At 35.1% G+C, this 14,507-nt stretch overlaps 1 protein-coding gene across 1 annotated transcript in view; it reads left to right on the plus strand.

The window, feature by feature from the left end:
- Positions 1-14,507, plus strand: part of CSMD3 (CUB and Sushi multiple domains 3) — a 909,686-nt gene that overhangs the window by 86,259 nt on the left and 808,920 nt on the right. Inside the window, exon 2 of the mRNA XM_066579038.1 lies at positions 1,635-1,759. Within this exon, the coding sequence (XP_066435135.1) occupies positions 1,635-1,759 (125 nt within the window). The remainder of the gene's footprint in view (positions 1-1,634; positions 1,760-14,507) is intronic.

The following is a 14,507-nucleotide window of genomic DNA, read 5'->3' on the forward strand; positions in this document are numbered from 1 at the left end:
AATGTTTGCTATATCTGTACGTGTCCTATCAGAATGCCACTGTCCCATGCTACAGCGGGTCCACATCATGCAGAAAGGAGGATTTCTAACCCATAAGAATAAGTCTTGTTCTCTCTTTACGTTTTTTCTGCCTTCTTTCTAGTTGAACACAACCCCCGAAAACTGCATCAAACTACTTTACCACCTTCTGCAGAAGCCACATAGATGGCAAATAAAAGAAACAGACTTCAGTCCTTGATTGAGATCTTTGTTTTGAGCAGTAATGGCTCCATTTCTCAATATACAGTATGCACATATTTAGTATCTTTACATTGAGGAAAATTAGAAATTTATTTTTTATGGTAAATGTAATTGTTTATGCCAATTATATTAGTCTACAAACAGAAAAAATAGGAAAGTTACACCTTTTTTCCATTTTTTTCTCTGTGAGAATCCCTATAGGCCCTCCCACTCATTCAAGCCCCACCTACTCTATATGCGCTATCAGGATTTCCCTATAGCAGGGAGATAGAGTGAGCGTATGGGAGATTTCCCCACAGCAAGGGAGAGAGCAAAGTTATTGAGGATTAACCCATAGCCCCGGTCCATCTCTCCCTGCTCTGGGGAAATCCCGAAGCCTTGCAGGGCTTCTTCTCTCTTTTTCTCCAAGCGCAGCTGCTCCAGGAAATGGGCGAATTTAAGGCACATAAAGATCGGCTCTTCTTCGCTTAGAAATATTGTCACGCCATTTGCGACATGCGATTTTTTTTTTATTATTCATGCACTAAAGAAATGCTCATCTGACCGAGCCCTCAAGAAGACAAAATGAAAATATACTGGATCAATTTTGATGATACAAGAAAGCTCTGAATTACCTGAAAAACAAAAAACATTCAATTCAATTATTGAAAACGTAAAATAAAGTAAAAGCAAAAAAAACACTTTCCACATACTAAAAACAAAAAATATCAATAAAAAAGCATATTTTGTATCACTATGTCCGTAAAAGTCCAGTCCATCAAAGTAACATACTTTTTATCCCACACAATGAGTGTTGTTAGAAAAAAAAAATACACAAAGCCACAAATGCACCATTTTTGGTAGCGCCATTACAAGAACTCCAAAACAGTTCCAATAGACATGGAATCTCACAGAACTATATTGACGAGAGAATAAAAAAATTATGGCTGTCAGAAAATGGTGGCAGAATTTTTTTTTCTCCAAAAGATATCTTATTTTTAAAAAGTAGTGCAGCAAAGTTAAAACTATGTAATTTTGATATTATTATAATTGTACTATCTCACAAAATTAAATTGTCATGTCATTTTTGCTGCAATGTGTAAGCCGAGAAGACAAGATTACCCCCAATCATGTTAGTCCATTTCACTCCACTTGGAAACTTCTAAACATTTTTCAGTAAATTGTGTGGTACATTAAATACGTATATGTAAACAGAAAAGTAAAAAAAACTTTTTTGGAAAGGAGGAAAAAAAGAAAGATACAAACCGGGGTTGTGTCCTTAATTGGTTAAAGAAGTGATGTGCCTAATATTTCTATGGCTGTTTTCTATTATTTGTTCTTTCATTGCATGTTTGCATGTGATGAGTTTTTAGTAAAACATGCACAGTGAAGATTGTTTCTTCGTCTTTACTCAGGTTGTCTGGGATGAATGTACCTCCACCAGTCGTCAGCAACAAGCATTGGTTACGGCTTCATTTTGCTACTGATGGTAACCATCGATACAGAGGATTCAGTGCTCAGTATCAAGGTATGCAGGAAAGTTATTGAGTTGTTTATTCATTACAGTATATTGAAATAAATTCATATCCTTAAATTACATTTTCTGTGATTTTCTTTTCATCACTACATTTATTTTTAAAAAGACCTTCTTTTCACTTACAGAATGACTGGTATGTTGCTTTAGTGAATATTTGTTATTATCACTATTATCATCATCATCATCGGTATTATGTGAGGTATCTATTATTTGATGATGGTGATATTAACTATACTACATAAACAGTTGAAGAGCTCAGTCAGACAAGTGTTTTTTCACAGATGCATAGGTCCGTGAAAACGAAACGCAAAATGCATGTATAAAAAACGCAAGACTGAAGCGGCGGATGCGTTTTTTTATTCGCACTTGTGTGGTCACACAACTGTAAAATTGGAACATATAGTGTGACCCCATTGAAAGAAATCCCCTGCTGTGGCTGTCACAGCTGTGGCAGAAGATCACAATGTTCTCCCATTGCTTTCAATAGGGCCGGTACTGCCGCTGCCCAATTGAAAGCAATAGGATGAAGGCACCTCCTAGAAGCGCTGCCTCTGATTGGCTGAGTGTTTTGACTAATCACAACCATGAAAACGTTCCTATACATGCGGGAAAAATGTGCTTGTCTTACTGAGCCCTAAAGGGATACTATCAGTTCCTCTGAGTCCCATAAAATGTTATGAGCTCTTAGTAGAAGGAGTGCTGAGTTGGGAATGTTACTTTTATGTATACCTACCTTCCTATTTCTAAGGTATGTGTCACTACTAATTGCATGCAACAAACGTCTTTAGCATACACACATAATGAGGTGGACTAGTCCGCTTCATTATGTTTGCACTTTCAATGAGTTTGCACTATAAGATCGCAAACTTTGCAGCCACATAGAGGGGAAACATGGAGGCAGGTGAGTATAAAAATCTCATCCTTAAGGGCCTTGTTACACAGGATGAAAATTGTATAGATTCTTGTGATCAAGTGAGTATCTGAATTATTATTGTTTAGTGTAAATGCATGCACCAACTGTACGATAATTTGTTCACTTATTGCTCATTGTTCACTTTATGCATGCATGAAAACTGAACAACAATTGGTAGATCTAAATAGAGGTGGGCTGCTAGAACGATCACCAGCTGTCTTTGCTTCCACACTGAGCAATGATCTTTCCCGTATAAAAGCACAGGTATGATCAGCTCTGGGATGTCTGTCAGGTGAGCTAAACCCGACATCCTATGCAAAAGGGTCTTAACTCAGCATCTGTTCTCCTACGAGCCCATAGCTCAAGTTTATGGAGCTGATAGGAGCTGCAGGTTCTCTTTAAGCAGATTGGTATACACAGAAATAGGTAGTTATATAAAATGATACATAGGCATGTTACATTATACAACCTCTGAGTTGTATGAATCTGAAAAATATCCTGCATAGCAGTCTACAGGCCTTTACTATAGCTAATAATGGCTCATATTTCATACAAATATTAATTTCTCTATGAGATTTCTTAGGCATATCACAGTATGAAATTCTGGTAAGCCCCATCACATTCTATACTATAAAGGTATTCTCCCATAAGAGCATTGCTACTAGGAGAGAGTACGGTGTCTCTATAGTATAGAACCATACATATTCATGATATGGCAGCACACAGTGTGCCTACGGGTCCGTACTGCAGAGCCGTAGGGAATTTGTGCGCTGCCATGTGCAGAAAGCCTTTCTAAAGGTTGTTCAGCCCTTAAAGATGGTAACAAAGCCAGGTACAGTTCTGAAAACCAATGTTGCATGTATATATTTGTTACTTTATATGAACTGAAAGCTTTATGTTCTTAAAACAATAAGATGATATAATGTTGCTTGTATTGTTATTTTATCGAAGTAGAAACATTGTTTCTTGTGGAATTAGAAGATACGTGTTTTTATGCATAAAATTCCAAGGAGAAATTACTAAAGTGATACAATCAAAATCTCACTTTTAGATTATGTATCCAAAAATTTTAAAAAAAGTACTTACAATGTCCTCCAATATATTTTATTAGTCATTGGTTACTGCTTTCCGAAACCATCTTTCATGTGGCTTGTTATTCAACAGGGTTATATAATTTGATTAATAATTTAGATAATTAGGAACTATAGTAAACAATAGTTAATAATTTACAACAACCTAAAATAATAATTTTATTGGAAATGCACCTTTTCACTTAAAAAAATTACTTAACTTCTAAAAAACCAAACGTGGGCTATGATCACATTTCAGCTGTGTTACATTCCACTAGGGTTCAAATATTTTTGGCAAGAATAACATATTCTACATGAATATTATTGCATTAAACAAACATAGAAACCTGAAAGACAGCATTGTACGTTAATGGGATCTATTAGAGTAATAATGGGATCTATTAGAGTTTAAGATTTTTTTTTAATCAAAAATTAACAGCTCTCATGGCCCTGTTAGAAGCAAAACATGGGATTGTTGCGTGAACACAACCCAATTTTATAAGTTTCCGAATTACAAACCTATTAACCTAAAAATATATAATTAAGAAGTATTAGTTTGTTCCACAATAACAACTTAAAGGCTTATTATGGGCAGAGGAGACTCTTCACTCATATTGAGCAAACCAAACCAGCGCAATTCTGTTTTGGGCCAAACTTTGCTAAAAGCTAGGTTCAATGCGAACCCAGAAAGAGCTTTTAGCAAAGTTTTACATGAAACAGAGTTCTACTCGTGTGGTTTGCTCATCACTTGTCCTGAACACTGGTATATACTACTGTCTAAGAGCCATAATAGCCCTGCATAACACTCTCAGGGCTCGGTGGCATGGAAGTAAAATTCGGCGCTGCTAACAGCGCTGTGAGGATCGCATGAATAGGCTGCTTCAGCTCCATGAAGCAACATATTAACATGCTCCGTGGTGTGTGCTGCCAGCTTTCCAGGCTCCCATAGAAGCCAATGGAAAGCGAACAGCAAAGATAGGACATCTAACTTTCTTGCACTTCGGTGCTAAGATGCAAGTTTGCACTCGCATGTCATATGTTTTGTTAGGAGTGTGAAGTTTTGCACACTTAACAACCTCCATGTAAATGCTTCTATAGGAACCTACTGGTGTCTATCAGAAGCGTGCTCTGTGCGTTGCTAGCAGCGCAGAATTTTACTTTCATGTGACCTAGCCCTAAGAGTGTTATACAGTACAAGGCTTTGATGGTTTTTAGACAGTATTATCACCAGTTTTAGGGGTTTTGGCGAACTTCCACTTTGTTTCAAACTAATCTGGATCAAACTGAACTTTTTGCAAAATCTCAGCAATCTAGACGAATCGAAATTTCTAAACATTTGTTAATCACTACTTATCACTATTAAATATAGATGTTAAAAGTAAACCACTTACCAAAATATAGTTGGTGTAATTGGTAATCAAGCTCTATGGTGATATATTGTCTCACTCTTCCCTGTGCTGCATCACATTTCTCTGAGGTCATGTGTCCTCTGGGTCATGTTGACAATTATATCTGCATTCATGCACTAGAGATTTGGAAATATGCAATTGCTAAAGTAACCCAGATGGGATGGATGGTAGATAAGGGAAATGCAAAGTAGCATCTCAGAAAGGAGTGAGAGTACTTCTCATACTGTACAAGGACCGAGGCAATACAGTTGTGTAAAAATAGAAGCTACTGTGCATGCTTTCCTGCCAGGGAGAGTGAGATAAGATCTTACAGAAGAGTTCAATTACCAAGCAGCAAATAAATTAATAAGTGATTTACATTTAGCATACGTATTCAAAACCCAATTTTTTTGTGCTCAGAACACCCATTAAATTTTGCTCAGATCAACTGAAATAGTTTATTCTTATGCTATCCAGGTAGTATGGCCTCAGAGTTAATACATGCAAATGTATTAAGATACATATGAGAAGTATTGACACTGCTCAGCAGATGTAAAAAAACCCTAACAATCTTATGATACATCTATATTACAACAAGGACAGCTGTTGTTAACAGAAGTTATGTTTTTTCCCTATTTATTATTATACCTGGATTAGGTATTCAAGTTTTCAGGAGCAGAGCTGGGTGGTTAGGGGTTAAAGAGGTAATAAATAGAGATGAGCGAACGTACTAGGTAAGGGCGATTTCGCAATCGAGCACCGCGATTTTCGAGTACTTCACTACTCGGGTGAAAAGTACTCGGGTGCGCTGTGGGTGAGCGGGGGGTTGCAGCGGGGAGTGGGGGGGGAGAGGGAGAGAGAGAGGGCTCCCCCCTGTTCCCCACTGCTACCCCCCACTCCCCTCTGCAACGGGGCCCCACAGCGCCCCCGAGTACTTTTCACCCGAGTAGTGAAGTACTCGAAAATCGCGGTGCTCGATTGCGAAATCGCCCTTACCGAGTACGTTCGCTCATCTCTAGTAATAAATCAACCACATTCACTTATTTTGTTAAGTATATGATAAACACATATAAGGTAAGGCTACTAGCAGCTTTTATTTCTACCTAAAGACAATTTTTTTGTTAATTTATTTTTTACCTAAAAGATAAACAAAGAGAAAAGTTACTACATCTCATGAAAAATGACATAAAATATATATGTTAACAATTTTAAAGTACTACTGCAAAATAAAAAAAATGGAAAAAAGACAAAAAAGATATATTGCAGATGTAAAAAAAATAACAAAACTAAAAGTTTTATATAGTTATTGTTTTTAAGTAGAGACCTACATTTTATTTGTTTAGGAGCTTTAAGACGTCCTCAAGGACTTCAATATTGATAGCCTGTAATAGACCATTAAAGAGGTTGTATCAAGAGCACAACACCTGTTCATATACCCTGTGAGAGCATTATAGTGCAGGGTCCCAAGCTCAGCACTCTTTTCTATGATCCAGAATGGAGAGTCACTCAGGAAGAGTGGCTCCTATTCTAGTGGACCTTCTTCCGCTTTTGGTATTACATATCAGCCATTCCCATAAATGGCCAACCTGCAATGCCACATTTCCCTGCAATGGCTGCTTCAATGGAAAAGGAAGGCGAAGGAAGAAGGAAAAAGATGGAAAAGAAAGGAAAAAGATTATTTTTCTGTCTTCATTTTACTTTTCTTTTTTCTCTTATTTTTCTTCATTAACTTTGCCTTAGGGCTTGGTCAGACAAGCGTGGCTTATTCGCTGCTAAGCAAGGAGTAAACCACGCTGCTCTCTTTCCTGAAAAGATCACATGAATAGGCTGCTTCTAGCTCTGTGAAGCAGCCTGGTCACACGATTCATCGTGTGAGCTGCGTGCTTTCATGGCTCCCATAGGAGCCTACGGAAGGCACGCTTCACCTTAGCACACCATGGAGCTGACTAGTGAGTTTGCACTCACTGTCCTTTCTTTGTTAGAAGAGCAGGTTCTGCGCTTCTAAAAGGCATCCATATGAGTGCTTCCATAAGAACATATTGGTTCCTATAGCAGCGCTGTTTTCTCGCTGCTGTAGCAGCAAAGAAACAACGCTCATCTGACCAAGCTCTAAAAGTGGAATTGCATTTTCTAAAAGCTTTTGACATGTTATAGGAACATCTCAAAATTTTTGATCACTGGGGGTCTGGCTTGTTGAGGCCTCTAACGATCCCCATAGCAAGCCAGCTAAGGCACTCATCTGAGCACTATCACTGCTTTATAGTTGAAGATGAGCTCAATAGAAAGTTTATGGGCTTTGTTATGTTTTCGGACATCATAGTAGAGAAGCTGAAATATTTTGTATAATTTGATTCAGTATTTTTATGTAAAAAAAAACTATTTAACTGCCGCCAGGACTCTAAAAGAGTCTGTGAGTTGATCCTCTGCTACCTGCATAGACTGATTGATGGAGTTTTCTATATATACACTCATACAGGGAAAGCTGTCAATCACTGTGTGGGGGCAGATGAAGAACTTACAATCTTTCTCTATCAATCCTAGAGACATTTATACAACTTTTTACATGAAAATACTAAAATAAATTGTAGAAAACTATGTTTGGAGCTCAGAATTTCTCCCTCTATCACATGCTACCCAATGATAGAAGAGTTCATAGATCTACTCTAAAACTGTAGAATAACTGCATATTTCTTTATTTCTGTTCTGTAATAGATGCACAGCCCAATTAAAGGAATTTGTTTGTGTAACTCGTTTAATTTACATGATCACTTATATGTTATTATACTTAATTTTTTTTCTGAAATAACATTAGAGCTGTGTAAAAAACATTTCAATTATATTTAAAAATATTTACAAATGATTTTACACGAACATTGTTTCATTTTTAATTTGTTTTTTTTATTTGTTGCATTTAATTAACTTTTTATTCTTCATGGTGTTTGTTTAACATATAATTTACCAATATTATCTTTTTCTTCTTTATTTTACTTTCCGTGAGTCATTGAGCTATAGGATGTCTTTTTTTGCATCTTAGATATCATTGTGACATTTTCTATGGCTGAATAAGCAACACATTGAATCCTTGTTTAAGAGCTAAATATACTCTATTTAGTAAACGTTTTGCATAATTTGCCTAAGGGTAGTCTTCAGCAGCTAACAGAACTTGTATAACTCTGGAGTTGTGTACATGGCATGTTCAATGTGTGGTATTTTAATAATTTTGTAGTTTTGCTTTCATGAAAGCAATTATAAAATCTCCTTTCACATACAGATTTTTAGCATTTAAAAACACATGCAGAAAAATACTCTACGCATTTTGAGTGTTTTTCACTGTTTTTTACAGGTGCTTTTAATGGCATTATTTATTTTGTATGATTTTGCACTGTTTTTTTCTGGTGTTTTGAATAAAAGCACCCAAGGAGGATGAAATATCTAACGTATTCTGTGTTTAATAACAATGATAGTGACTCAACTAATACTTAAACATCATACAAAAACATGAGACAAAAATATTTATTAAAAAAATGCTGTGCAGTTGTACTATTTATTTAATTTAAAAATCTTGTTCCAAAGCTTTATCTGAAACTAGCCAAACTTAAGTATCAACAAACAATCTAAGGATCTAATATTTGGTTATGGTTAGGACTTTATAGCGACAAAACATCAACTATTAGCCATTTTAAAACATAGGAACTGCACAGTGACACAAGTAACCTTTCGGTCATCCTAAAAATTCTACATGGGTGTAAACAGGCTCAATAATGGTAACACAAATCCTACACTATAGTAACATGACAGTGGCTACAAAATGCTTGAAAGAAAATGTCTCATGATATTTATTTTTTTGTTGTATGGAATAAGGAGGATGCTTCAAAGTGTCACAATTTGCTTTTACAGAAAAAGTAACTAGTACTTTTGAATTGTATCCAAATCTTTAAGCCTCTGTGGTGTTTTCCCATAACAATCGGAGACATATAGTATCTACAGGATGTTCCATAAATGTCTTTTGTACGACTTTAACCTCTGACACCCTGCTCTTGTCAAGAATGGGGTTCCTCTGACCCTTTTCTTGGCCAGTGATATGGCACATATGGTTACTGTAGTTCTCATGGAAGTAAATTGGGAGACTCACACACCCATAGACATTTATCTCTTCATTTTTCACCAGATAGAGTAGTTGGCAGCCACCTCACCAAGTGGAATACGGGTCAGTGGACCTCTATTCTCCACAGAGATGTTAGTCTCAAAAGTGGGCTGTGTGTCTATTTGACATTTTTGACACGCCCTCTAGATATGCCATAAACGTCTGTGACGTCCCTTTTAAATTCAAAAAATACAATTTTTCCAGTTTTATTTTTAATGCTTTATCATTAAGACTTTGTGACATTTGGGTTTACTACAATTAACGGATGAAAAACATTTACAAACATTTTAAAAATTATTGTAATAATTTTATGAAGTTATGCTTATTTTAATTATTACCATCAAGGACTCTTCAGCATTTTTAGATAAGCAGGACAACATGATATTTACTTAATTAAAGACCTGAATGATACCTGTCACAAAGTCCTGACTTGACATTTACTTTGTGTTCCTAATTTATTCTCTACATAGATGTTAGCCCCAGAGGTGGGACCTGCTTCTATCAGACAGTTTTGACAAGTCCTCTAGATATGCCATACATGTGTGTTAGGAGAATATCATTTTAAACAAAAACATTCCAATTTTCTAGTCTGATTTTTAACATGATAACATTTTATCATTTAGACTTTATGATATTTAGTTTTAGTATGGTTGGTACAAGTTTACTGTTTAGAAACTATTTCAAACATTTTCAAAGTTATAGAAGTAATTTAATGCAGTCATCCTAATCATAGTTATCACCATCGAAGACTCTTCAACATTTTTAGATAAGCAAGACAACATGTTATTTGCTTTATTAAAGACCTGAATGATACCTGTCACAAAGTCCTGACTTGACATTTACTTTGTGTTCCTAATTTATTCTCTACATAGATGTTAGCCCCAGAGGTGGGACCTGCTTCTATCAGACAGTTTTGACAAGTCCTCTAGATATGCCATACATGTGTGTCAGGGAAATATCATTTTAAACAAAAAATTCCAATTTTCTAGTCTGATTTTTAACATAACATTTTATCATTTTGACTTTATGATGTTCAGTTTTAGTATGGTTGGTACAAGTTTACTGTTTAGAAACTATTTCAAACATTTTCAAAGTTATTGAAGAACTTTAATGCAGTCATCCTAATCATAGTTATCACCATCAAAGACTCTTCAACATTTTTAGATAAGCAAGACAACATGTTATTTGCTTTATTAAAGACCTGAATGATACCTGTCACAAAGTCCTGGCTTTGTGTCCCTAATTTAATAAATAGCTCATTTTTTGTTGGGCATGATGTTCTGTAACTTGGTAGAAAGCAATTAAGATGTTAAAATAAATATTACTTATAATAAATTATAAATGCTAACAGTGACATTTAAAAATAAAAAGTGTTAGTACCATTTTATATGAAACAAAATGCTAAATACAAATGACAAATTATGAGAATATGTCATAAAATGTAACTATAGTGTAAATATATAGAAAAAAAGTATGACATTTTTATTAGAAATTATTTAGATAAATAAAATATTTTTGTCTGTTAATTTAAAAAGTTACATTGGTTTAGATTCTAGTAAACAATACATAGTACATATTAGTTGTATCTTTTATTTAACTTCAGTCTATCCTGAGTTATATATTACGTAATTTTAATTGTGTGGCTTCACAATTGTCTTAAACATGCTTTTCCATGATTTTTATTGTTTTTAGCTTTTTATTATAATTTATTTGATTTGATGTTCATTTTTATATTTTTTTTCTAATATATTAGAAAATAAAACAGCACAGAGGAGTGGAATACTGTGAAGATTCTGTTCTTTTGAGGTTGAACAAAAACAACATTTTAGAAGAGGAGTTCAACATTTTTGTAATAGTTGAAATGATAATGTAATTTTAGATGACAATATAATGTAATTGTTATGCTCTGCAAATGCTATTAACGAAAACGGAATACATAAAAGTTGATATAAGAATTTTTAGACTTTAATTATTATTTAGCACCATACAGATTTTATTTCTTCATGTTTTATTTTAATTGGTTCTTACTTAAAAGTTGCCTACCATTCTTATGAAAAAAAAAATAAAACTTTAAAGGGGTTTTCTAATATAAAAAACATTAGTGGTAGTCGGGATGAGAAGGTATATGTTAAAAATCACAAGAATACTCACCTCTGTGCTGCAGCGAAGCTAACCACCATTGCATCGGTCCTCTGGTAACTTTGTTTTTATTGCAGCAGTCATGTGGTTATTTACCCACATCACTGTGGCAGTTGATTGCAATGGTATGTTAGTGATGTCCTATAAACCTGCCAGCACATCTGTATTATAAACCTACGTAACAGGTTTATGGGTCGCCACCTGGCAAGAAGACCCAGTAATGTCACAGGTTGCATACTGCAGCGCCACAGTTAGTACATATATTAAATGTGCATTGGGTTAGGGTGGTCCCAATGGTTAAAAAAAAATTATAAATCCCCCTTTAATTATAGATTTTTTTGTTTTCCTGTGCTATAATGTAAAGCATGCATGTTAATGGGCTTCTGTAAAATAATGAATGCTGCAATCATTTAGTACCTTTCAGAAGTTTTAAAACATCCTTTAACCCCTTAGTGGCAAGCCTATTTTTTGCTTTAAGGACCAAACAATTGTCATTGTAGCATTGAAAGAGCCTTAGTTGACATAGCTATATAAGGGCTTGGCTTCTTGGGCAGGACAAGTTGTATGTTAATAGCCCCCCTCTGAGGTACATATATTTAATTGTATAGTTTTTATTGTATTATATGGGAGACAGCCAAAAGAAAAGTAGCAATTCTAGCATTAGCTTTTTTAATTATTTTTACAGCGTTCACCATGTGCAATAAATAACAAAATATTTCCATTGTCTGGGAATTACGAATGCAGTTATACCTATACTGTGCCTTTTTTCTTTAAATTTAAATTTACTTTTTATAATTGAAAAAGGGGTTTTGTGGTAAAAGTGCATATTTTTTTGAACTTGATTTTTTAAAATCTTAAATCAAATTTTGTTTAATTTTTTTACACTATATTTTAGTCCCTCAATTAGACTTTTGATTGCTAGAATAGTGCGCTGCATTACTTATGTAGTGCATTCTACTAAGTCTATGGCAGCAGCTTATCTGATATTGCCAGAGGCAGAGCCTAATAGCCAAAGATGCATAGTGGACATGAAGGACTTTGTCATCAATCCATAAAGAGGTAATGAGCAGCGCCAGAGGTGGTTGATTTTTCTTTAAAAGTGCATCAATAGATGCCTCTTTATTATATCCAAAACATCCAGTAAAACGCACAACGTTTTGACCCGACAGAGGGTCTTTTTCAAGTGCATGCAAAGACGGCTCCATCCTCTGACTGACTCTTGGAATCTAGAAATAACTTAAAATTTTGGACTTCTCAATGTATCCACTCTTTTCCTAAATGACAGCCTTGGATGATTATATCATCCACTGGATTAACGTTTACGTTTTTTAGTCAGAATACATTCCAATTCTTGGTGAAAAACCTCTCAAAGATGTAATTCTGTGTTTTAAATCTGGAGTGTTTTCAAACTTCTTGGGGGGTGGGAGGGCATTGTGTGTGTCTTATAATAAAGGAGGATATAAGAAGGGAGAAGGACTAAATGGGGACCAATGAGACACTACTTTAAAACATTGTAAGGTCATTTAGCCTATATATAGGGCTAGAAATGGTACTTCACCATCAACGTACAATTCATAATACTGGTGACTTCTTATGTTGGCCCCCTCAGGCACCAGGACCCAGGTGTAATTGCAACCTTTGCATCTACTAAAGCTATGACCCTGACTTTCTCAATTAAACTTAAATAAATTGAATATATTAATGATTTTACTTTCTTATACAATGACAACACTTTCTATGTGTCAAATCACAACTTTACTTTTCACTACAATAGAATCAGTAGATATGATAGTGTTTATATATGAGATAACAATTACTAAATTATTTTTTTAAATATTTAACCAAGCTTCTTTAATTAAATACAATACTTAAAGGGATTTTCCAGGCAGCACCTGCTGTCAGAGCTGGGACACATGGGGGTTGGAGTGAAAGCCGCTGCTCTGACCCCTGCCTAGTGGCCACCGCTCATAATTACAGGAGCAGCTCTCTTAAAAAAACAATGGGAGCTGCACTTGTAATGGCAGGCACAGCTCGCATTGATTTTTATGAGCGCTATGCCTTTAATTCCAAGTATCGCCGATACATAGGGGTCAGAGCAGCAACTTCTGCTCTGAGCCCGGTGTATCCCGTCACTGACAACTAGCGCTTCATGGAAAACCCCTTTAATATAAACTACTAAATACTTATTTTAGCCTAATAGCTTTTTTCAAAATGCAATTAAAATATACACAATGATTTGTTTCCTTGATAATTAATAAGAAATCTTTTTCTCAAATTAATATATTAGGAATATGCAAAAAAAAAAAGTAATTAAAATAGTTTATCTCCATGGCTAAATAATTACATATCAGAAAATACATTCATCTGTGTATAATATTGCTGTAAGTTTGAAAGTAAATAGAGTGTTGGCAAAGTTATATTTTAATTTATTGTAGGCGAATCGATTGCAAAATGGGTTGCATTAAACAATTCTCTTTTTGCAACCATGCGTGCATTACCTGCATATTTACATGCAACGATTGCCATTTGAAGGAACAAATGAATGAACAACTCAGCAACTTTTTTACTTTCAAATGATGAGCGCTTACAGGTAAAGAGAATCCTTTGAAATCCTTGGCATGTCCCTCGTTAGCTGTGTAAATACTGTATATGTTGTTTGCCAGGTGGGCATGTACATATGCAAAACCTCTCTAGATGAAGGGTTTTTAATTAGTGCAAAGAAAAGGCCATTGCCTACTGAGGCACAAGTCATTTTGTTTAACTGGGCAAACTATCATCCCTCCCCTGAAGTTGTTTGAAAGACTGAACAACTGCTATTTAAACCTAACGACTAGCAAATGAACTAGCAACTATTTTTAGGCAGGCTGGAACTCAGCAATAAATGACAAGTGAATGAATAGTGCATGATGGCTTCTCGTTTATACGTAACAATAATCGCTCACTTTTGCTTATTTAAACAAATTTGATCCATAATCGTTGCGTGTAAATGGGCCTTTAGTCTTATACATTAAATTGTAAGCCTACTTCGAGACAAGTACTGATGTTAGTGATAGAAACTTTTGTACAGCACTATGGAATGGCTTTATTTATGATCTCA

The sequence above is a fragment of the Eleutherodactylus coqui genome, chromosome 9 (genome assembly GCF_035609145.1).
Source record: "Eleutherodactylus coqui strain aEleCoq1 chromosome 9, aEleCoq1.hap1, whole genome shotgun sequence".
NCBI classification, from domain to species: domain Eukaryota; kingdom Metazoa; phylum Chordata; class Amphibia; order Anura; family Eleutherodactylidae; genus Eleutherodactylus; species Eleutherodactylus coqui.